The sequence below is a fragment of the Ursus americanus genome, chromosome 5 (assembly GCF_024610735.1).
Source record: "Ursus americanus isolate L20-20 chromosome 5, mUrsAme1.1.p, whole genome shotgun sequence".
NCBI lineage: Eukaryota > Metazoa > Chordata > Mammalia > Carnivora > Ursidae > Ursus > Ursus americanus.
Window position 1 is genome coordinate 77,117,841 of NC_142131.1, and position 25,367 is coordinate 77,143,207.

General features: G+C 48.6%; 1 protein-coding gene across 8 annotated transcripts; it reads right to left on the bottom strand.

The window, feature by feature from the left end:
- Nucleotides 1-523: 523 nt before the first annotated feature.
- Nucleotides 524-25,367, bottom strand: CBY3 (chibby family member 3). Of its 8 annotated transcripts, none has more exons than XR_015724624.1 (4): nt 24,782-24,866; nt 23,924-23,991; nt 16,960-18,087; nt 15,924-16,874 (listed from the first exon to the last, which is right to left on the bottom strand). XR_015724624.1 is itself a non-coding variant. In XM_087862392.1 (3 exons), the coding sequence occupies exon 1, from the start codon at nt 25,309-25,311 to the stop codon at nt 24,886-24,888; it is 426 nt and encodes a 141-aa protein (XP_087718518.1). In that variant the 5' UTR covers nt 25,312-25,367; the 3' UTR covers nt 556-10,058; nt 16,960-18,087; nt 24,782-24,885. The 8 variants fall into 8 exon arrangements, 6 of the variants coding, with proteins under 6 accessions (XP_087718522.1, XP_087718518.1, XP_087718519.1 ...); XR_015724623.1 differs by lacking the exon at nt 24,782-24,866 and adding an exon at nt 24,388-24,660; XM_087862392.1 differs by lacking the exons at nt 15,924-16,874; nt 23,924-23,991 and adding an exon at nt 556-10,058 and having other exon boundaries at nt 24,782-25,367.

Here is a 25,367-nt window from a genome sequence, read left to right on the forward strand (position 1 = left end):
ACGCGGCGAGGCTCTGCCCTTCCAGCTGCGGGGTCGCGGCTGCGTCCAACGAGAGCGCTCCTCCCACCCCAACGGCTCTGAATTCGGGTGTTTGGGGCAGCAGAAACAAAGGCGGAGGCGGAGCGTCCCGGGGGAGGGGCCTGGCTCTCCGGGAGGAGAGAAGTGCCCGGCAGACGGCCACCGGGAAAGGGGATCCTAACACGCCCCCTTCTGTTCGCTCGGCGCATCTCCTTTAAGGCCAAATGCGACTCCCGTTAGTTGTGAACATTCTAGGTCTGGACCGTGGTCCCCCAAGGCTTTAACGCAGCCACTCATGGTGGTTGAATCCTTAAAGCCAGGTGTTCAAAATGCACTGATGGCTAATGGCGTTGCTTCCATTTAAAAATGTATTGTGGGGGCGCCTGGATGGCTCAGTGGGTTGAGCTTCCAACTCTTGGTTCTGGCTCAGGTCCTGATCTCAGGCTGTGAGATCCAGCCCTGTAAAGTCTCCCCAAGGAGCCTGCTTTTCCCTCTCCCTCTACTCCCTGGCCCCCCCTAAAAATGAAATAAATAATCTTAAAAAATTTTAATGTGGTAAAATATACATAACAAAAAAGTGCCCATGTTAACCATTTTTAAGTGTACAATTCAGTGGGATTAAACACATTCACAGCGTTGTGCAACTAGCGCCACCATTCATCCCAGAATGTTTTCATCTTCTCAAGCTGAAAGGCTACCCTTTAAGCACTAACCCCCCGTTCTCCCTCCCGAGTCCCTGGTGACCTCCATTCCACCGGCTCTAGGAATTTGCCTATTCTAGGTACCTGATGATATAAATGGAATGGTAGGGTATTTGTCTTTTGTGTACGGTTCATTTCACCCAAAGCAATGTTTTCAAGGTCAATCCACATAGTAGCATATGTCAGAGTTTCCCTTCTTTTTCAAACTGAATAATATTATTATATGCATAGACTACATCGTGTTAATTCATTCATCCATGAATGGACATCTACGCATGGACATCCATGAGTGAACCATGAGTGGTTCCAGCTCTTAGCTATTGTGAATAATGCTGCTTTGAACTTTGCGGTACAAAGTTACATTCTCAGCTTCCCATTCTTCTAGGTACCTACCTAGGAGTGGAATTGCTGGATCATGTGTAATTCTATGTTTACCTTTTCGAAGAACCACTCTTTTCCATAGAGGCTGAGCCACTTCACGTTCCCACCAGCAACGCACAAGGCTCCCAGTCTCCCCAAATCCTCAACCACACCAGTTATTTTCTGGGTTTTGTGTTTGATTTCGTGTTTTTGCAGCAGCTGTCTTAGGGAGCGTGCGGTGGTATCTCACGGTGGTTTCCATTTGCATTTCCCTAACGAATAGTGGTATTGAGCACCTTTTCATGTGCTTATTGGCCATGGGTCTGTCTCCTTTGGAGAAATGTCTATTTAAGTTCCTTGCCTATTTTTAATTTGGTTGTTTGTTGTTGTGTTGTCAGTAAGTTTCAGGGGTTCTTTATACATTGTGGATACTAATCCCTTACCAGATATATGATTTGCAAATATTTTCTCTCATTCTGTAGATCATTTCTTACATTTTTTAAAGAAGATTTTATTTATTTAAGAGAGAGAGAGCGAAGAGAGAGACAGCATGAGGAGGAGGGAGGGGTACAGGGAGAAGCAGACTCCCCGCTGAGCAGGGAGCCCGACACGGGGCGCGATCCCAGGACACTGGGACTATGACCTGAACTGAAGGCAGATGCTTAACCAACTGAGCCAGCCAGGCGCCCCCAGTCCCTTACCGTTTTGAGTCTTTGTAATTTCATTCTCTTTTCAGAAGGTTCTTTGACCCATTGCTCACTAGCTTCTCACATATGCATTCATTTCATACACTCATTCACCCAAAAAAATGTTCCAGTGCATTCCATACACCAAGCTCCAGGCTGAGCACTGGAGGCATAATCACAGGGCAAAAGATCCCTGCCCTGGAGGAGCTTGTGGTTGAGTGGGGGAGGTGAACAAAAAACCCAGTAAGTCTGAATTCGGTCCATGACCATAGATTCTGCCACGTGCTGTGCAGGACAGCAAGAGCCCTGAATGTAATTTGGGGTTGGGGAAAGCTGCTGAGAAAGTGGCACTTAAATTGGGATTTGATAGGTGATAGGGCCTGCTGAAGGGCAGAGTGACTGGGCAGAGGCAGCCCAGCTTTGAGGCTGGGAGGCCTGAGGCCAGACGTGGTTCAAGGCTCATGCTGCTCAGTGGCGTGATCCAATTTATGTCCTCAAAGATTTGTCTTGCTGCTGGGCTGCCAATACTTTGATAAAGGAATCCTCTTTCCTCCCCCACCCCACCCGACCGACATTCACCACATCCTGCCTTGAACCCATAGGCAGGCACCCTCTGGCTCAGTCTCCGTCATCCCTCTGTCATCTGATGAGTGCAGTTGATCTCCTGGGCTATCCTCTTGTCCTTTGCCCAGTCACTCTCAACACAGAGTGATTTTTCCCCCTGCTAACAGCTTTACTGAGATATAATTCATATACAGTTTTTTAGTATAGTCACAGAGTTCTGCCCCCATCACCACATTCTATATTTAGAACATTGTCCTCACCCACAAAAAGAAACCCCTTACCCATTATCAGTCCAGAGTGATCTTTCAAAACTGCAAATCAGATCACAAAACTCTCCTGCTTTGAATCCTTTGGGGGCTGTCACTGCACTTCAAGTTAAGTCATTTTTTTACTATGATGGGACTCGGCGTACCTCTCATCTTTTCCTGACCTCTTCACCCACTTCCCTAAGCTCCAGCCGCACTGACCTCTTTTCTGCTCTTTTCCATCTCAGGCCTTTGCAAATGGGGATTCCTCTGCCCAGAGTACTCTCCCCTAGCTGCTGGCATCACCAGCTCCTTCTTTGGGTCCCTCTCCATCAAATTCCTCTCTTTGAATCATTCATACCTTTTCTACACCCGGTGATCATCTTGCTTATTTATGTGATGACGTTTTTGGACTGTTCCCCACACTAAAATGTTGGTTCCATCACTAGCACTGGGACAGAGTGCCTGGCACATAACAGGCATCAACAAGTAAGTGTTGGATGAGAGAAGGATGAAGGAGAGGAGGGAGAAGGACAGGTGAAGGCCAATGCCTGGGAGTGGATGAAGGCGCCATTCGCTGAGGTGGGGAGGGCTGGAGGCAGGCAGAAAGGAGGGGACTTGTCAGTATCTCCATTTGGGACATGTTCAATTTGAGATGCCTCCAAGATATCCAAGTGGAGAAGTCATATGAGAGCTGGAGTTTTATAAGTTTAAAGCCAACAAGAGTAGTCTAGGCGGGATATAAAAATCTGGATATCACTGGACATAGAGGATATTCAGGGGCACCTGGGTGGCACAGCGGTTAAGCGTCTGCCTTCGGCTCAGGGCGTGATCCCGGGGTCCTGGGATCGAGCCCCACATCAGGCTCCTCCACTGTGAGCCCGCTTCTTCCTCTCCCACTCCCCCTGCTTGTGTTCCCTCTCTCGCTGGCTGTCTCTATCTCTGTCGAATAAATAAATTAAAAAATCTAAAAAAAAAAAGATATTAACCTTTAAAAAAAAATAAAAATCTGGACGTCACCGGACATAGAGGATATTTAAAACCTTAGGGATGAATAAAGGGGCTTACCCTTGAGAATGGTATTCCATTCCAATATCGGGCATCGCACAAGCTAAAGATTGGAAGGTTGCGTCAATGAAAGGAAAAGAAGAGAGAAAAAGGAGGGAAGGCAAGAAGGGAGGAAGATCGTAAAGGAGGCTGAAAATGAGAGGCCAGAGAGAGGGGCAAAGCCTGGGAAGCACGGGGTTTTAGGTGGGAGAGTGTGGCCCACAGCATCAAATTCTAGTGAGAGGACTCAGAAGGTAGAGCAGAGACCCTGGAATTTGGCGACACGGAAGTCACTGGCGTCTTTAGCAAGAGCAGGTTAGGTCGAGCAGAAGGGGTGGAAAGCAGAGCGGGGCACAGAGGGGAGTAAAGGAGGGCACACGCAACACCCACCCACTCTCCTTTGAACACAAGATAATAAATGTGCGTTGGTTTGAGCCACTACATTTGTGGTAATTTTACTGCTTGTGGTTATAGCAGTAACAGGAAAACAATACCAGGTGGTAATCCAGGAAATAAAAAGGGTAATTCATTTTCTTGTAAATCAAGGAGAAAAAATCTTGTGAATATATCCATGGATACGCAGAAAGGCACTTGATAGAAAGGAAGGAAGGAAGGAAGGAAGGCACTTGATAGAGTCCTTAATCTATTCTTAATAAAGTGTTAAGCTAAAAAGGAATAGAAGACTATACCTAAATATGGTAAAGACTATTTACCAGAACCCAAAATCATAAAGCAAGCCAAATGGATTTATCCAGGTTGTTTCTACTGAAATCTGGATCAAGACAGGGGTAACCACTCCTCTTCAGGATTGTGTTGGAAGGTCTAGCCAGACAATGTTATTAGAACTGGCTTAAATGATTTTTTTTTTAAAGTCATCTCTGCACCCAGTGTGGGGCTCAAACTCACAACCCTGAGACCAAGAGTTGCATGCTGTACCAATCAAGCCAGCCAGGCACCGCTAAAGCTGGTTTAAATGATTTTAAAGTTCAATTTAAGGGGGCGCCTGGGTGGCGCAGTCCTTAAGCCTCTGCCTTCGGCTCAGGGCATGATCCCGGCGTTCTGGGATCGAGCCCCACATCAGGCTCCTCCGCTAGGAGCCTGCTTCTTCCTCTCCCACTCCCCCTGCTTGTGTTCCCTCTCGCTGGCTGTCTCTATCTTGTCTCTATCTCAAATAAATAAAAATCTTTAAAAAATAAATAAAGTTCAATTTAAAGTTTAATTGGAAGAACAAATGCCTGAGTAGATCCCAGAATTTTCGGGACAGAAGAATGGTGGTAGAGTGGAACAGACCACAAGATAGACAAGAAGAATTCAGAAATAGCTCACAGAGATATATGGGAAGTTAATATATGGCTAAGACGGCATATCTGTGGAGTGAAAAAAAAAGGGTCATTCGTTCCTTTTAAAGATTTATTTTAGAGAGAGAGCACAAGTGGGAGGGGCAGGGGGAGAGGGAGAGAGAAACTCAAGCAGACTCCCCACTGAGCTTGGAGTCGGATGCAGGACTTGATCTCACGACCCCAAGATCATGACCTGAGCTGAAACCGAGACTCAGATGCTTAACCTACTATGCTACCCAGGTGCCCCGATGATTAATTTGATGGGTGGTACTGACATTATGAGCCATGTTTATGAGGACAAAAAACCCAAAAGCTGGACTCCAAACCAGTGGTTCTCAACTAGGGGGATTCTGCTCCAGCTGGACATTTGGCAATATCTGGTGACATTTTGCTTGTCATAACTGGGGTTGGTGTTATTGGCCTCTAGCGTGTAGAGGCAGAAATAATGCTACTAGACATCTTACAATGCACAAGATAGCCCCCACAACGAAGAATTATCTGGCCCCCAGTATCAATAGGCCTGTGGTTGAGAAATCATGTTCTAAAATAACACAAAATACCCAGGGCGCCTGGGTGGCTCAGTCAGTTAAGCATCCGGCGTCGTTAGACCAAGCCCCAAGTCGAGCCCTGCCAAGCACGGAGTCTGCTTAAGATTCTCTCTCCCCCTCCCCTCCTCCCCCTGCTCGTGCTCTCTCTAAAATAAATACATAAATAAAAATTTTTAAAATAACGCAAAACACCAAAATACTTTTCTGATGCACTAAAGATTTCATAATAAATATTTAAATAAAAAAGAACGTATTAGAAGAAAAAAAGAATAATACTTACCCAACTTTGGAGTGGATAAAAGCCTGCTAAGTAAGTCTGGAAACCGGAAAGCCAAAAGGAAAAGATATATTTGACTGCACACAAATTTTAAACATTCCGAGAAAAGTGGGGCGCCTGGGTGGCTCAGTCGTTAAGCATCTGCCTTCGGCCCAGGGCCGGATCCCAGGGTTCTGGGATCAAGCCCCGCATCGGGCTCCCTCCTTCACTGGGAGCCTGCTTCTTCCTCTCCCACTCCTCCCGCTTGTGTTCCCTTTCTCGCTGGCTCTCTCTCTCTCTGTCAAATAAATAAATAAAATCTTTAAAAAAATAAAAAAATAGGGGCGCCTGGGTAGCGCAGTCGTTAAGTGTCTGCCTTCGGCTCAGGGCGTGATCCCGGCATTCTGGGATCGAGCCTCACATCAGGCTCCTCCGCTGGGAGGCTGCTTCTTCCTCTCCCACTCCCCCTGCTTGTGTTCCCTCTCTCGCTGGCTCTCTCTGTCAAATAAATAAATAAAATCTTTAAAAAAATAAAAAATAAAAAAATAAACATTCTGAGAAAAGGATATAAGAAAATAAATAAAGCAAACGATAAGCCGAAAAAATATTTATAAAATATGTGAAATACAAAGAGTCAACAGCCCTAATATGCAATTGAGACCTGAAACCATAAAATTCCTACAAGAAAACATAGGGGATAATTTCTTTGACATTGGCCAGAGAAACATTTTTCTAGATATGTCTCCTCAGGCATGGGAAACAAAAGCAAAATGAAATTATTGGAACTACACCCAAATAAAAAGCTTTTGCAGGGGTGCCTGCCTGGCTCATTGGTGGTACCTGCCACTCTTCACCTGCAGGTTGTGAGAACAAGCCCCATGTCGGGTGTATTTTTATTTTGGGGGGTAGCATTTAGTTTTTTTTTTTAATAAATAAATAGAATCTTAAATAAATAAAGATCTCTTTTTTAAAGATTGTATTGATTTATTTAACAGAGAGAGAGACAGCCAGCGAGAGAGGGAACACAGGCAAGAGGAGTGGGGGAGGAAGAAGCAGGCTCCCGGTGGAGCAGGGAGCCCGACACGGGGCTCGATGGGATCATGACCTGAGCCAAAGGCAGACGCTTAACAACTGAGCCACCCAGGTGCCCCAATAAATAAAGATCTTTAAAAAAAAGCTTCTGCACAGTGAGAGAAACCATCAACAAAATGACAAGGCAATCTATGGAATGGAAGAAGATATTTGCAAATGATATATCCAATAAAGGGTTAATATCCAAAATTTATAAAGAACTCATACAACCCAATACCAGTAATAATAATAATCCAATTTAAAAATGGACCGAGGACCTGAATACATATTTTTCGACAAAGAGGACATATAAATGGCCAACAGACACATGAAAAGAACTCAACATCATTCATCAACAGGGAAATGCAAGTCAAAACCACAGGGAGCTATCACCACACCCCCATCAGAGTAAAAAGACAAGAAATAAGTGTTGGTGAGGATGTGGAGAAAAAGGAACCCTCGTGCACTGTTGGTGGGAATGCAAACTGGTGCAGCCACTCTGGAAAACAGGATGGAGGTTCCGGAAAAGGTTAAAAATAGAAGTGCCATATGACCCAGTAAGTCCACTACTTGGTATTATTCTAAAGAAAACAAAACACTAATTCAGTACGATATGTGCACCTCTATGCTTGTTTCAGGTTTACTTGGCAATAGCCAAGATACGGAAGCAACCCAACCGTCCGTCAATAGATAAATGGATAGAGAAGAGTGATCGATGGATAGGTAGATAAGATAGATGATAGATAGATGATAGATTAGATAGATGATAGATGATAGATAGATCGATCTACCTATCCGATATATACATATATATCTATATAATGGAATATTACTCAGCTAAACGAAGCGATGAAACCTAGCCACTTGTGACAACGTGGATGGACCTAAAGGGCATAATGCGAAGTGAAATAAACCAGACGGAGGAAGACAAACACCATATGATTTCACTCATACATGGAATTTAAGAAACAAATGAAGAAACAAAGAAAAAAGGAGACGAACAAAAAAGATTCTTTTTTTTTAAAGATTTTATTTATTTATCTGAGAGAGAGAGAGCACATGACCAGGAGGAGAGGGAGAAGCAGGCTCCCCGCTAAGCCCCGAGGGAGCCCAATGTGGGGCTCAAGTAGGGTTCCATGCAGGGCTCGATGTGAGGCTCGGTCTTAAGACCCTGAGATCATGACCTGCGCTGAAGGCAGACGCTTAACGACTGAGCCACCCAGGCGCCCCAAAAAGAAAGATTCTTAAATACAGAAAACAAAATGGTGGTTACCAGAGGGCATTAGATAAAGAAATTAGATAAAGATTAAGATATACCTATCATGATGAGCTCTAACTAAGGTATAGAATTGTTGAATCATAAAAACAAATGTGGGGTGCCCGGGATCGACTCCTGATCTCAGCACAGGTCTTTTTTTTTTTTAAGATTTTATTTATTTATTTGACAGAGAGAGAGCCAGAGAGCACAAGCGGCGGGGGGGGGGGGTAGATGGCAGGCAGAGGGAGAGGGAGAAGCAGGCTCCCCGTGAGCAGAGAAATGGTGCAGGGCTCAATCCCCGGACCCTGAGATCATGACCTGAGCTGAAGGCAGATGCTTAATGGCTGAGCCACCCAGGCGCCCCATTAGCACAGGTCTTGATCTCAGGGTGGTGAGTTCAAGCCCCACATTAGGCTCCTTAAAAAACAAACAAACAAACAAACAAACAAACAAACAAACAAAAAAAACTGTGAAAGAGTCAAAAACCCTAACACACAAGTTTTTAACAGACCAGTAAGAAAACAAGACACATAAATGCAAGTAGTCAGAGAAATGCAAATTAGAGCAGCAGAAGGGTTGGCTAAAATTAAAGAGCAGTTCATATCCAAAATCCCTGATCTTCAACCCCAACTTCACAAAGTCTCGAAAACCAGAAAGACGTTTCGGCTTTGTTAAGTCTAAGGCCAATTCATTCAGCAGCAGGACTTTAACCTGAGCTAATATGAGGCTATCTGCGATCTTTTTTTAAAAAAAGATTTTTATTTATTTATTTGGCAGAGAGAGCAGGAGAGCACAAGCAGGGGGAGCAGCAGAGGGAGAGGGAGAAGCAGACTGCCTGCCGAGCAGGGAGCCCGATGCGGGGCTCGATCCCAGCACCCTGAGATCATGACCCGATCAGAAGGCAGACACTTAACCATCCGGGACAACCGGGCGTCCCGAGGCTATCTGCAGTCTTGACTCATCTTCCCGGGTGAGAATATTTTTATCCTCTGTTGCAGAAGCATTAACTAATGCATTTGATTACGAAGGGCTGCCTCAGAGCCTGCTGGGGGTGTCATACAATTTCCTAAAGTCCAAAAAGTACTGCACTGTGAAACACATGTAAGGATTCAATCCGCAGGGAAGCAGAGCCAGAAAAGCACGCATTGGCAGATTTTCAAATATTAAAACGACCTTGCATTCCTGGATTGAATCCTGCTTTGTCACGATGTGTTATCTGTTCATAGGACGTTCGGTTTGATTTGCTGATAATACTTGACAAGGATGTTTAAGTCCATATTCACCTGGCCTAGCGGTCTCTAACTTTCTTCTGGAATCTCTTTGTCAGTTTCTGTCTGTCCTGGGTTACGCTGGCCTCGGAAACGGAACTGAATGGTCGGTGTTCCCCCTTCTCCTCTATTCTCTGGGTTCCTATGAGACACCGTCCAGGCCTGGATTTTTCTTTCAGGGAAGGTTTGGATAACAAATTCCATTTCTTTGCCTGTGTTTCTTTGTTCCAGCATGTCACAAGGCCGGTAGATATCCGCCCCTCTAACTCTAGATCAGAATTTGTGTCCCATGCTCAGCCGCGGCCAGGCAGGGAGATGGCTCTGCTGGGATTGGCTTAGACAAGTCGGGATTGATCCTTGAACCTGGGCAAGGGGCTCCCTCTGTAAGGGTGGGACCCAAACACTCAGGCTTCTGCTGGCAGAGGAGCAGGAACAGGGATGACGCAGGATGAGGCAGGGGGAGAGGAAGGAAATTTGAAAGATGGAAGACACAGAAGAGACTAAGATAAATCCAGAGAGATCATCGTCATTATAGAGCAAGTTTGCTGTTCGCCAGTACAAACAGGGCTCAGGGGCGCCCGGGGGGCTCAGCTGGTGAATCGTCTGCCTTGGGCTCAGGTCCTGGGATCGAGTCCTGCGTCTGGCTCCCTGCTCAGCAGGGAGTCTGCTTCTCCCTCTTCCTCTGATGCTCGCTTTCTGTCAAATAAATAAATCAAATCTTTAGAAAAACAGAAATGGGGCTCAGAGCAGGGAGTCGAAAACACAAGTTACTTTTTTCCCATTCGAGTCCTATGAAGTGTGTGCATATTACCCCACTTCCGCCCACCCTCTCCCCTTAACCCCTGCTGGTGCAGACGGCAGTGCTTGTGAAGGCTGTGACCACCCTCGACCATCCACTTGGGAATATGAGACAGAGGACCTTACAGGCTGGGGAAGAGACCGGACAGCCGGGGCTGGAGGCAGGGAGGGCTTCCGCAGGGAGGAGCAGGATTGCCTCGGAGTGGTGGAGTGGTGTGGAATGGCCCGAAGGCTCGGAGAGTTGTCTCCAGCCTGCCGCTCCCGGGGCTGCGGTGCAGGTGTGCACAATGAATGGGCCAGTCCTAACGGAAGGGCTGGGACCTTGGCCTCACACCGTGGTCTGCTCCGTCCACATGGATGGAGTGCCAGCCTCGATTTGAGGACAGCTTGACCTGCCATTCACTGTTCAAGAATAAAGTCTAGGGGCGCCTGGGTGGCGCAGTCGTTAAGCATCTGCTTCAGCTCAGGGTGTGATCCCGGCGTTCTGGGATCGAGCCCCGCATCAGGCTCCTCTGCTGGGAGCCTGCTTCTTCCTCTCCCACTCCGCCTGCTTGTGTTCCCTCTCTCGCTGGCTGTCTCTATGTCAAATAAATAAATAAAAACTTAAAAAAAAAAAAGAATAAAGTCTAGATTCTCAGGGCTCATGGTCTCAAAGGAAACAATCTGCCTGCCTGCCTGTTGGCTAGTTTGCTTGTATTCTGTTTTGTTCCAGAAAAGGAGTTAGGATGCATTGGTCAGGTTCGGTTATGTGATGCTATGGTAACACCCCCACATCTCAGTGGCTTAACACAACCAAGTTGATTTCTCACTGCTCAGACCACACAGCTTATTCACCAAGTAAGTCACATGGCCAAGCCTTTCTTCAAGAGGCCAGGAAATGAAACTTTCCCATGGTCCTGAAAAAAGAACTGGAAATCTCCATGAACGCTAGGAATGACCACCCTAGGTGTCTGTGTTTCTATATACACGCGGAAGAGGAAAGGCCTCTTGCAGTAAAAATGGAGCACCTGGTTGGTAGCGTCGACAAGTTTCACGGAGCCTTTGAAGGCTTCACCTCTGTCAGGACCTGCCCAATCGATCGATCAGTCAGTCAGTCAACCGGGGGACTGGCAGCAGCATCCCCAGAAAGACTGGCCCCATTGGTGATGCCTACTCTGCACCAAAGCCCTTCCCTTCTCACCTTCCACATCCTTCCTCTGGGTTTTCCCCAGTCAGGGCTGACTCTGCCAACTGATAAGATGTCGTTGTTGGGGGGACGCCTGGTTGGGCATCTGCTTTTGGCTCAGGTCATGATCCCAGGGTCCTGGGATCGAGCCCCGCATCAGGCTCCCTGCTCAGTGGGGAGCCTGCTTCTCCCTCTCCCTCTGCCATTTCCCTTGTTTGTGCTCTCTGGCTGTCTCTCTCTCAAAAAAATAAAAATAAAAAAAAGACGAAGTCATTGGGTCCTGCATTTGACAAATAATTATTGTAGAGTTGCGTGAATACTGAGTCAAATGAGTCTGAGCCATGTAAGACATCCCTGTGGCCCTGGGCTAATAGGAAAGATAAAGCCCAGACGTGGTCAAGCCCAAGGGCAGGACAGTCACTTTCAGTGGGAGGGAGGGCCGTGGGGGAACTTTCCAACAGAGCAGAAAGAACCACTGTGGGGAGGGACAGTCGGGAGCTGGGGGCCTGGGTTCTGGGAGGAGAATGGGGGAGCGCACACAAGTTTGGACAGCGGGTTCAAGGACTGTTTCCGAGTCAGCCCCCCTTCCTGCGTGCTTCACCATCTTTGTCCATTGAGACCTCTCAGCAGTCCCAGATCTCCAAGGAACAGGATGAGAGATGCACAGAGATCCAGCAAGTGGGCAGAGAGGAACTGGACTGCAGGCCACGTCCAAATCCAGGGCCAAGCGCTTCCACCACTCCAGCCTGTCAGAGAGCCGAGGGCACCTGGACAAAAGGAACACTAGACTTGCAAGCTCCAGGGAAGGCAGTGGAAGGCATACTTCAGGGGCAGGGCGCTGCTGGGGGAGAGGGCTTGGGCTCCTGGCTGGTGAGCCACTCCAGGGAGAGCGCTGCCGAGAATCTCAAGGCAGCCTCGCAAGCCCGGAACGTGCAAAGCACGCCCCAGCCCCAGCAGTGCCAAGGAAGGGGTCGCCCTTCCGGGAAGAACCACGGGCTCCGACTTCGCGTGACCAGCAGGGGGCGCCCGATCCCCTCCCGAAACCCGGAGAACGCTGACGGAGGGGCTGTGCCTGGGAAGATGGTTCAGCCTGAGGTCCCCTCCTTGCTTGTGCTTTGAAAAAGTGCTCGGAAACTATTTTCACCGGTTCCGTCTGTGGAATTGCACTGGGCCGGAGTAAGGACTTTTGTTTTTCGTTTTAAACCCCTGCGTGTTCTCTGTCAAATAAATAAAATATCTTCAAAAAAAAAAAAGAACATGGTCGTTTGCATGAAAGCTAGATTTTTTTTAAAAAAGTGGTGTAGCCGTACAGGAATACAATGCAGACTTAAAAGCATTCTGACATTCTGACACATGCTACAATACAGATGAACCTTGAGGACATTATCCTAAGTGAAATCAGCTAGTCGCAAAGGACAAATACTGTATGAGTCCTCTTATATATGATACCTAGAGTAGTCAAAATCATAAACAGAAAGGAGCGTGGTGGTTGCTGGGGGCTGGGGAGAGGGTGGTGGATTGGGGGTTTGATGTTGAATGGGGACAGAATTTCAGTTTTGCAAGATGAAAAGTGTTCTGGGGATGGACGGTGGGGATGGTTGCACAAGAATGGGAAAGGACTTCATGCCACTGAGCTGCGCCCTTAAAAATGGTTAAGATGGCAAATTTTATGTTACGTGAATTTCACAATTTTTTACAAAGAAACCAAACACAGACAAGAAACTTTGGATTCATAGAGGAATAGTTCATGCTACGTTCACCCAGTAGAATACAATACAGCTATAAAAAAAGAATGAGGGGGTGGGTGCCTGGGTGGCTCAGTCGGTTAAGCATCTGCCTTTGGCTCAGGTCGTGATCCCGGAGTCCTGGGATCGAGCCCCATATCAGGCTCCCTGCTCAGTGGAACGCCTGCTCTCCCTCTCCCTTTGCTGCTCCCCCTGCTTGTGCTCTCTGTCAAATGAATAAATAAAATCTTTTTAAAAAAATACAAACATTTACCTAGTGGGGAGGAAGGATCAGGTTAGAAGGGACAGAGGTGCAGTTGGACCTCTCCATACCTATCTTTTTCTTTTTTTTAAGGTTTTATTTATTTATTTGAGAGAGAAAGCGTGCCTGCAAAAGCAGGGGGGAGGGGCAGAGGGAGAAGGAAAAGCAGGATCCCCACTGAGCAAGGAGCTTGATGTGGGACTCGATCCCAGGACTCTGGAATCATGACCTGAGCCGAAGGCAGACACTTAACTGACTGAGCCCATCTCCATCCCTATCTTGTTTCATACTTCTGCATTCAGAAATGTGTAAATGTGCACACAATTTTTTGAAAACCTTAATTAGTATAGAGTTTGTTGGACTGATTTCTCTGCAATCTCCATAAACAGGGGGCTGGTGGTGTTTTTTTTTTTTTTTTCCAAGATTTACTTATTTATTTGAGAGAGCGAGAGGGTGCAGGGGGAGGGGCAGAGGGAGCAAGAATCTCAAGCAGACTCCACGCTGAGCACAGGCCCTGATGCAGGGCTCGATCTCACGACCCTGAAGAGATCAGGGTCATGAGATCCTGACCTGAGCCGAAACCAAGAGTCAGACACTTAACCAACTGCACCACCCAGGCGCCCCATTAAGATTTTACTTTTAAGTAATCTTTACACCCAGTGTGGGGCTCAAACTCACAACCCCCGAGATCAGGAGCTGCATGTCTGTTGGCTGAGCCAGCCAGGCACCCCCAAGAAGATTGGTGATTTTTGCGATTTCTTCCACTAGGATGGGTATATTTAAAAAACAAGCAAAACAAACAACCCCCCCCCGGGGGGGGGAAAGTAACAAGTATTGATGAGGCTATGAAGAAACCGGAACTCTCACACATTGCTAGTGGGAACGTAAGTGGTGTGGCCACCTCGAAAAATAGTCTGGCTTCCTCAAAAACTGAAACAGAGTTAGCATACCCAAGAGAAATGGAAACACATGTCCACACAAAGGCTGCTACACAGATGTTCATAGCAGCTTTATTTAGAATACCCCCAAACTGGGAACCACGCAAATTTCCACCAGCAGAGGAATGGGCACAGTGTGGTATTTCCACATGAGAATACACTACTCACTAGAAGAAAGGCTTGCTGATGTGCCTGACAACATAGATGGACCCTGAAATACTTTTGAAAGGATTCCATTTGCAGAAAATTCTGGAAAATGAAAAGTAACCTATAATGATAAAAAGCATATCAGTGGTGCCCTGGGGACAGGGGAGAAAGGAAGGGGGTGCCCTTAAGGGGCATGAAGAAACTTTGGGGTATGATGAATGTGTTCATTGTCTTGATTGTGGTGATGGTCTCATGGGTATATAGATACATAAGAACTCGTCAAATTATACACTTTGTTTTTTCGTTGGCTTTTTAAAAGATTGATTTATTTATTTTTAGAGAGAGCACAGGTGCAGGAGGAGGGGCAGAGCGAGAGAGAGAGGGAGAGAGAGACTCTTAGGCAGACTTCCCTCTGAGCATGGAGCCCGACGCTGGGCTCGATCCCATGACCCTGAGATCATGACCTAAGGCGAAATCAAGAGTCAGACATTCAACCGACTGAGCCACCCAGGCGCCCCCCTAAATTATACACTTTGAGTATCTGCAGTTAGTTGTTCACAAAATAGCATGAGATAATAAAAAATACTTAAAAATTTTAAAACAATGTAAGTTTTAGATGATATCTTTTTTTTTTTTAAGATTTTATTTTTAGGTAACCTCTACACCCAACATGGGGCTCAAACTCACAACCCTGAGATCAAGAGTCGCACGCTCCCCCAGCTGAGCCAGCCAGGTGCCCCGATATCTTCTATTTAGTTAGAAATTCCTTTCTATTTCTAGATTATAGTAAGAATTTTTCTTTCAGGTGGAATATCTATCAAATACTTCTTTTGGCATCTATTATATGGTTTTTCCTCCTTTAATCTGCTTGTATGATACATTTATTGATTCTCTAGCATTAATTCATCTCTGTATTCCAGGGATAAATGCAACTTGATCATGACACATCGTCATTTTAATACGCTGCTGAAATTGATCTGCTAATAATTCGCAGGGATTTTTGCAGCTTTTTATTACTATCTAATGTAATTGCTTCCATCTTCCTGGTGAGAATGGCCTGTGGCTTTCTTTGGCACACGGTTTGCTCTCAGCCATCCTGGCCGTGCGCAGAGGAATGTTCTCTCTGTTCTCTGGAAGAGCTTGTTCTTTGACGGCTGAGATGATCTGTTCCTTGCCAGTGTGGTGGAGCCTGCCTAGGAAGCCAGCTGGGCTTGGTATTTTCTTTGCGGGGAGATTTGTAATGACTATTTAAATCTCTTCAATGGTTACAGGAAAAATTCAGGCTTCTCTTTTTTTCTTTTGAAAAAAAAATGTATTACAGAAAATATCCACCACACGGAAGTAGAGAGAATGGTATGGTGAGCTCTCATGTACCAGCTTCTACAATCAACAGCTTATAATGCATGTTTTCATCTGTACCCCCACCCACACCTCCATGCCACTGACTGGCCTTGCACTTTCCCCGGAGAGTTGTGCACCTGCTGGTGTAGCGCCAGGGCATGGGTCTCAAGGGTCCCCACCCAGCCCACCCCCGGTCCACACCCACCTCCGCCCGTGGAGTCCCCACGACGTTGCTTCGTCCCCTTACTTCAATCAGCTCTGGCTGATCACAACTAGGACACAGAGCAGTTGAAAACGAACTGAGTAGGTGATATTATGATATTGCTAAATATATTAGGAGGGGACAGGAAGCAACAGACAGGCCATTGGTGGTGGCTCCCAAGGGGGCAGCGACCAAGGCTCCTGCTCTATGGCTCCAGGCAGTGATGCCATTGGCAGCCCTAGGCCACCCTGCTTCCCAGGGTTCCCCACAAGGCCTCCTCTCTGTTGGCGCTGTCCTGGTAACCACGCAAGTTCTGTGGCCTTTGCTCCCTCCCCAGTCCCCTTTGGCTGCCACAGGCTTCTGCGGCAGTCCCGTCCCACGTGTGTGCAGATGACAGGGGACATCCTGGGCACAGGCTTCTGAGTGGACTCGTTCTTATGCCCGAGGATGGACAGCAGGCCAGGCGCTGCACACGGTGGCCTCCCAGACTGCTGGGGGAAGGGGTCCACCCAGCCAGGAGTGGCCTCCAGAGCAGCAGAAGAGACACGCCTGTGTCAGAACTGACGGGTGAGGGGTGCCTGGGTGGCTCAGTCGTTAAGCGTCTGCCTTCGGCTCAGGGCGTGATTCCAGGTTCCTGGGATCGAGCCCCACATCAGGCTCCCTACTCCGCTGGGAGCCTACTTCTTCCTCTCCCACTCCCCCTGCTTGTGTTCCCTTTCTTGCTGGCTGTCTCTCCATCAAATAAATAAAAAAATCTTAAAAAAAACAAACAGGGGCGCCTGGGTGGCACAGCGGTTAAGCGTCTGCCTTCGGCTCAGGGCGTGATCCCGGCGTTGTGGGATCGAGCCCCACATCAGGCTCCTCCGCTATGAGCCTGCTTCTTCCTCTTCCACTCCCCCTGCTTGTGTTCCCTCTCTCGCTGGCTGTCTCTATCTCTGTCAAATAAATAAATAAATAAATAAACAAATAAATAAATAAATAATCTTTAAAAAAACAAACAAACAAACAAAAAGAACTGACCGGTGTGGCAGTAGTGAGGGTCCGGTGACCATGGACAGCTGTGGGGCACAGAGCCGGACGGAGGCACGACAAGTAGAAAGCCGGCGTGAGGCTGCTGCCATTTCACTCCCAGACAGACTCTGGGCAAGCAGGTGGTTGCGCGGGAAACATCCGGGCCGGCTGGGTCCCCTATGTTAGGCGGGGGCCATAGTCCCGTCCTAGCCGGCGTGAGCCCAGCACACTGGCCCCCCTGGACACAGGGCTCGGTGGTCACATCCGTTCCTCTCCAGTGATCCTACGCGTGTTCTTGAAAGCACGTCTGTCCGGGAATTGCAGGCTGTCTTCTGGCCAGATACTAGTTTTCAGATAAGGTCCGTTTTTCCTCTTCGAGGCCGTGCTGCTGCTCGTGACCCTCTGGCTGATATTCCATTCTGGACCCCAATCTCCGCAGTCGCCGCTCACCACGTGTTCTTCCTTTCTCTTGTGGTAAGATACATGGGACAAAAAATGGACCATCTTCTCCATTTTTCGGTGTACAGTTCAGTGGTGGTAACTACATTTACAGTGTTGGGCAGCCATCGCCACCATCCATCCCCTGCGCTCTTCTCTTCTGGCTCAGCTGGAACCACTGGCCGTTTTTACTGACCACTGTTAGTGCCCAGCTGCCATCCGTCACCGGGCTGGTCCCGGGCTCATCACTGCTGCCTGCTGAGCCTGCTTCTGATTCTGGCATTTGCCTCCTGTTATGGACTGTGTCCCCCCACCTGCCCCCTTCAATGTGATGGCGTTGAGAGGTGGGGCCTCCGGAGATCAGGGTTCGATCAGGTCATGACGTGGAGCCCGTGTGATGGGATTAGGAGTTGTGAGACAGCTTGCTTCCCCCTCCGCCACGTGAGCACACGAGGGGAAGTGGGTCATCCGCAAGAGAGCCCTCGCCTGGCCACGCTGGCACCCTGGTCTTGAACTTCCCGCCAATTTCTGTTGCGTAAAAGCCGCCCAGGCTATGGAATTTTGATTGCAGCCTGAACGGAGACCCACCCAAAGGGTCTGAATTTGGTCCGTCACGGTCACATTTCTCCGCATCTCATACTGCCTGGTCTCCTTGTTAGGCTTTGTAGGCAGGACAGGTCTCACTCCACATTTTCAGGGCTGCAGGGAATGTGGTTTTAAAATGTTTCTCTGTAACTTACTTTGTACGTCAAACCTGCCACTCTACCGCAGTGGTAGAAACTAACTTCAACGTGGAGCTTTCCCTACCTACCTTTCCCTAGGACGCGCCTAAATACTGAGCCAAGAGGAAGGCATTTTAACAGCAAGACAGTCAGATCTCTGCAGGCGCGTCTCTTGTCCTTGTTCCCCAGCCCCTTCTACTGCTCACTCTTTGCCTGCCTGTTTATTTTGCCCCTATGGACACCATGGCATTGCCAGAGAGCTCTGAGGAGCAAGACCCTCCCCCCAGCAGCCACCCCAATCTTGCTGCAAAGTATGGTAAGAATGCCCTTCTGTCTTATTAAGTATCACATCATCGTCATCCGAACAGCTAAATGCCATTCGAGAACCCCCTCATTTCCAAGGACACTAGGAAACCCAGCTCCGTGGCAGCATCTCCTGCTGTCAACTCTGGCCCACAGGGGTCAGCCCCCCACAGCTTTTAGATGACTCAGTGTCCCCATGACTCTCTCGTCCCCTACTGCTTTAGTGGAGGGACCGTCCTCTGGGCAGCTGCCAAAGAACAGTCTAATAGGGACACCTGGGTGGTTCAGTAGGTTAAGTGTCTGACTTCGGCTCAGGTCATGATCCCGGGGTCCTAGGATGAGCCCCACATGGGACTCCCAGCTCAATGGGGAGCCTGTTTCTCCCTCTCCTTCTGCCCCTCCCCCTGCTCACGCGCGTGCATTCTCTCTCAAAAAAATTTTAAAAATCTTGGGGCGCCTGGGTGGCACAGCGGTTAAGTGTCCGCCTTCAGCTCAGGGAGTGATCCCGGGGTTATGGGATCAAGCCCCACATCAGGCTCCTCTGCTATGAGCCTGCTTCTTCCTCTCCCACTCCCCCTGCTTGTGTTCCCTCTCTCGCTGGCTGTCTCTATCTCTGTCAAATAAATAAATTAAAAAAAAAATCTTTAAAAAAATTTTTAAAAATCTTAAAAAAGAAAAAACAGTCAAATGGTGAATCTTCTGGTTTTATGTGATAAACCCCCTCTAACATCCTCACTCCCCGCAGCCTTCAGGCTCCTTCTTCAAAACTCAGCCAAGGCAATTCTGGTATCCCCAACACATTGGCTTAGGCCACGATCGTGTCCAAACTTTGGAGTCATTAGGATAAGCTCTGGGTGTTCTTGGCAGGACTTTAGGTGTTGAGTCATGGGAAATGCTCTCCATATCAATCAGCTCGCTACCCAATATTATACATCCCACCCCCGTCTAGTACCCTCAAGATCCACTCATGCGTGTGCTCCCCTAGATCCCATGGTTCGATCTGTCCTGCAACTTTGTGGGCGATTGAGCTATTTCCTCCTAGAGAAGGGATTGTGCTTCACTGCTGAGGCTAAGCGGAGACCCAATTCTAGTTTTTGGTCTGGGGGCAACGAGCGGAGGTGATCTCGAGAGTGACCAGCATCATTTCATAAGACATTCAGCTCAGGTGCGATCTCTGCATGGCCTCCGGGCAAGATGAGGCTACCCTTCTCTATCAAGGGGAAGGAAGCAGCAGGTGCTGGCCAGGAGGATTCAGGGGCTCTGGGGCTCAAGATTCTTAGGTATATCCATCCAAACATCCCCATGCCTTAGGATCCCATCCCCCTGTTTGATGCCCTGTGACTTTGGCACAGGAGAATTGTGGAGGATGGCAGGTCTCCTCTGCAGCTCGGCCGCCCTTAGGAATACATTGTGGGCCTCGCTGTCAGCATGCTCTGCTTCCTGGCTGCAAAAGTGAGCATCTCCTTACATTGCCTCAGGAGACTTTCTGGCTTTCGTATCATGCCCTCCGTCGAGTGGGCTCACTTGAGCCTTACGTTCTTTCTGCGAACTTTCTAAAGCAGGTTTAGAAAAACTAGCCACCTCCATAATCCTTGTAGCTACAGCTGTCTTCCTATCTTTCAAGTGCCAAAGCTACTCCATAAGCCAAGCTCTCCCTGCAACTTCTATCTCATTCCAATCAGTCAAATGCTCCAGGACCCGAGGGGTTAGCACCACCCCACTGACCAATAGTGGTGAGAGGTCACTGTTGCCTTCTGAATGGTGGATGAGCCATAGTTCTAGATCCCTATCCCCACAGGCTCCCTTCTAGGGCTCCCTACTGTTTTAGCTTGCATCCCCATAAAGCAGAGCCTGACCCTAGAACTTGGGTGCAGTTCATTGGGCAGAGGAATCCTGGAAACGGGAGAGGGAGTGAGGAGAATGACACAGGGCAGAAGGAAAATTCAACAAAGTGTATTTTGGGGCGCCTGGGTGGCTCAGTCATTAAGTGTCTGCCTTCGGCTCAGGGCATGATCCCAGTGTTATGGGATTGAGCCTGCATTGGGCTCCCTGCTCTGCTGGGAGCCTGCTTCTTCCTCTCCCACTCCCCCTGCTTGTGTTCCCTCTCTCTGGCTGTCTCTCTCTCAAATAAGTAAAATCTTTAAAAAAAAAAAAAAGTATATTTTGGCTCCTGCCCCTTATGGGCTGAAGGTTGCCTCAGAAGGCATTTGCTCACCTGCTCTCCCAGGCTAGGCCTTTTGGGTTGAGAGAGCTCCTGACGCTTAGGAGAAAGCCACAGTAGATGCTGGAAATGAGGCCCTGACAGTGTCCACGGAGCCACCTACCCCAGCTGCGGCTGAGGTCAGAAGTGGGCTGATCGGATGGAACCAAAAGTTCCAAAACGTCTAGTACACCTTTCTTGCCTTAGAGGGGATCAGAAATCGGGGACAATCAATGCCAAAGGCCACATGCCATCGGCTCCCTGGGATTCAGGGGCCTGCCTCTGTAGACTTGTGCATTCTAGAACTATGCGGAGAGGGCGCAATAAGTGTTGTTAAGGACTTTTCTGCACTGAGATACAGGCAAGAACAGAATGAAAAGCCCTGTGGAGCGTAAGTCCTAGTTGCGGGGGGGAGGGGGGGTGAAGGGGGCGGGATGGAGGAGACTGACAATAAAATAGACAGCGTGCCAAGTGGTTACAGACGTTAGAAAACAAAACAGGAAAGGGGGATCCGTTGTCCTGCTTTGGTTGGAGTGGGGAGAAGACAGACTCCTTTAAACAGAGCCATCAGGGAAAATGTCGCTGAAAAGGTGACACTGAAGCAGACACCTGAAGTGAGTGAGCGTGAGTAAAATCAGCCAGACACGGAGGAGGAGGAAAGGGGAGGAGGAGGGAAATAGTGCCCAGGAGCTCGCAGTGCTTTGGAAGCCAGGTGAAGACAGTGTTTCCAGGAGGAGAAGCAGGAGGGGTCAACTGCAAGAAATGTGGCTGATGGGCCAAGACGAGGATGGAGAATTGGCCCAAGTCAACAACATTGGAGGGTGATGGCATCCGTGAGGAGAGTAAGCTAGGGAGAGCAAGGGGTGAGACACCCAAACTCGAGGGGGATTAAGAGCAAAGAGAGAGGGGAGGAATTGAGGACAGTGAATACAAGCAACTTTTTGGAGTTTAGTTACAAAGGGAAGCAGAGAAATGGGGCAGTAGCTGGAAAGTCATGTCGGGTCAAGAAAGGATAGGTTTTCCAAGATGGAAGATCTACCAGGTTCTCTACTCCCATTTCCCTTCATTTTCCCTCTCGCTGCTGACAAATCTGTGGCCTTTTTGACCTCCCTCTTCAAGCCCAAAAATATTTTTGCAAAGCTCTGATCCCCAGAGAGTTCTGAGCTGTAGGAGGTGAAAGCCACAAAGAGTCCTTTGTTCCTGCTTTCTGCTCTGTCACATCTCTCCCTGGGGCAAGGAGCTTGGCTGCCTTCGTCAGAGGGTGAAATTCCACAGCAGAAAGAACAAAGTCAGATATCTCAAAATATCATCCTGCTCCATTTATTTCGGGCCCTTTAGCCACTTGGATGCCTTTCCCTAAACATAGGGCTCCCTATCTGCCTGCTGCTGGTCTAGCAGGGCCAATACTTTACTCTAGAACTATTTATTTTCAAGTAGTCTGGCCAAAGCAATATTCCCTAAACTTTAGGCATTCTTGGATCGCTGTTACAATTTTGGCTATTTTCCCATACCTCATATAGTTTTTATATAAAGCACTTTCCTTTAAATTTTGTGTGCGTATGTGTGTGTGTGTGTGTGTGTGTGTGTGTGTGTGTGTGTGTGTGTAAACTGCCTAATATAAAACTCACTAAAGTGTACAATTCGGTGGCTTTTAGAACATTCACAATGTCCTGCCACCATTACCAAACAGTTCCAAAACATTTTTCATCACCCCAAAAGGGAACTCTTCACCTGCCAAGCAGTCCCTCCCTTCTTCCCACTCCCCCAGTCCTTGGTAACTGCCAGTCTGCTTCCTGTCTCTATGGATTTGCCTAGTATGGATATTTTATATAAATGGAATCACATGGGGGGGGCCGTGGCTCGGTGGGTTGAGCATCTGACTTTGGCTCAGGTCATGATCCCAGGGTCCTGGGATCGAGCCCCTCATCGGGCTCCCTGCTCAGTGGGGAGTCAGCTTCTCCCTCGCCCTCTGCACCTCCCTGATGCCTGGTTCATGTAATCTCTAAAAAAAATAAATAAACAGAATCATAAAATACATGGTCCTTTGTGTCTAGCTTCTTTCACTGGTATGGTTTCTCCATCAGTCCCTTCTCTTGGGTTTGATTTTTTTCTAGTCTACCATTTTGATTCCCTTCTCATTTCCTTTTCTGCATATATTTTTCTTAGTTATTTTAAAGATTTTATTATTTTTTTTCATTTTAAAAAATTTTATTATGTTACATTAGTCACCATAGAGTACATCATTAGTTTTTGATGTAGTGTTCCATGATTCATTGTTTGCGTATAACACCCAGTGCTCCTCGTAATATGTGCCCTCCTTAATACCCATCACCGGGCTAACACATCCCCCACCGCCCTCCCTTCCATAACCTTCAGTTTGTGTCCCCAGAGTCCATAGTCACTCATGGTTCGTCTCCCCCTGACTCCCCCCCTTCATTTTTCCCTTCCTTCCCCTAATGTCGTCCTCCATGCTATTCCTTATGTTCCACATATAAGTGAAACCATATAATTGTCTTTCTCTGCTTGACTTACTTCACTCAGCATAATCCCCTCCAGTTGCATCCATGTAGATGCAAATGGTGGGTATTATTTATTTATTTTTTAAGATTTAGTTGAGATAGAGAGAAAGCACGAGGCGGGGAGGGGCAAAGGGAGAAGAAGAAGCAGACTCCCTGCTTGGGGTGGAGAGGAGACTTGATCCCAGGACCCCGAGATCATGACCTGAGCCAAAGACAGTTGCTTAACCGACTGAGCCACTCGGGTGCCCCAAGATTTTATTCTAAGTAATCTCTACTCCCAATGTTGGGCTCGAACTCCCTAGCCTGAGAACAAGAGTCACTCACTCTTCCAACTAAGCCAGCCAGGCCCTCCCGCTTTCCTGGTTATTTTAAAAGGACAATTTATTTCACCACCATAACTATTTTAAATAATCTATGTCAATATAAATGTATAATTATTAAAATACAAAAAAGCACTGCTCAAAAGAAATGTTTCTCAACTTCGTGTCTAATGACATGTTTTGTGTTGTTTTGCTGCTTAAAGTCACGATTTTATACAAAGTAATTGTTTACTAATCCCTAGTTTACTCCTGAAACCAAGTTAGGCTGAGGCAGGACACCCATTTCTCTCACAGCGGTCATAGGGCCCTTGGGAAATGAGTCCCTGGTCTCAAGTTTCAGTGGATCCAGAAATGCACTGTCTATATTCCAGGGAAAAGGTTAGGGATTGCAAGGACCAGTGTAACCACCTCATCTGTGCAGCGACACCACCCACAAGTACAATACACTTCCCAAAGCACCTTACATAATACCTTGTGTGTATGGGAGTTGGGGGAATGGGCTCCCCACGTCCTGGGAAAGAACACTGATCCAGAAGGACCTAGAAGGAGATCAAAATCAGACACCTACAGCAAGGAAGGAATGAAGTGGCCAAGAGGTGACAGCTACACTTCAGTTCAAGGGAACTGCTGCTGGACAGAATGAAAGTCCAGGGTGACCAAGTTTCTTTTTCAGGAGAACACAGGAAATCTGGATTTTTAATGTGAAATCTCCAAATTCTTAAATGTTGGCAACGAATGCAAAATATTTAAGCGACGTGGGTGGAGCAAATGCTATCTGTGTACAGGATTTGCCCTGGAGAGTGCTTGTTTGTACCCTGGGTGAGACAAACCCTTTATTCTATGGAGGAGAAAAGGAGGCCTGTAATAGAGAAGCCATATAGCCAGGTGGGAGAGGCTGAGCCCAGGTTCGAGAAAGCTGAGTAAAATACACTTACTCTGGACTCAGGCCGAACGAAACTCCTCTGGCCGGCGCCGCGCCTCTAAGCCATGGGGGGAGTCACAGGCAAGGTCCCGGACCCCGTCAGCCTGCCCCGTCAGCCTGCCCGGCTCATCGCACCCTTCATCACTGAGCGCCCGAGGTTTCGCTGCCAGCCCCGGCGCCGACTTGGTCCTCGGTTCCTTGGGCCAAGAATGTCACTGCCTGCCCCCGCTTGCCGTCCTCGCGCCCCTTCCCCTCCCCGTTGGCACTGCCTGTTGCAAGCCCGGCTCCCACCCCGCGTTCCCAGCAGGCCGCACACACACCTTCCTCCACGGCCCTATCGCGCCCTCCCGCGCCCGGCTTTTGGCTGAGTCACCCGTCCACACTGGGCACTAAGTGACAGTCCCTACCCGCGAGTCGGGAGCCCGGGCCGGGCCCACTTCACCGCCCACGAACGCGCCCGGGGCCGGTGGCGAGGAGCGAAGTGCGCGTGCGCGGCACGGGCTTTATTGCGTCACCGCGACTCCAGAGCGCGCGGCTCGATCATGAGCACGCCGCCCGCGCCCTGGCGTTTTCTCATCTTCCTCTGCCAGGGGCGCGCCGCAGGCGCGGGGCTGGCCTGGGTGTCGAGCTTCTTCTCCAGCAGGTGCATGCGCGCCGTGGTCTCAGTCAGCATGTCCATGAGCAGTTCCTGCTGCAGCTTCAGGTAGTTGTTCTCCTCCAGCAGCACCTGGCTCTTGACCCGCTGCACCGGCGGCTTCCAGCGCGACATGGTCGGCGAGGACGGCGGCGGCCGCGACCGCACCGGCAGCCCCTCGACGCTCCACCGGCCGCCGCGGAACACGAAGGCCTCGTCGTTCAGGCGCGTGCGCGGCGCGCCGTAGCTGAGGCCCAGCTCGGCCTGGCGCGTCCGGTGGTCCAGCAAGTAGAAGGTGGACATGGAGGAGATGCGGCGCAGCGGCGGGCGCCGCGGCGAGAAGCGCCTCGAGAAGTGGT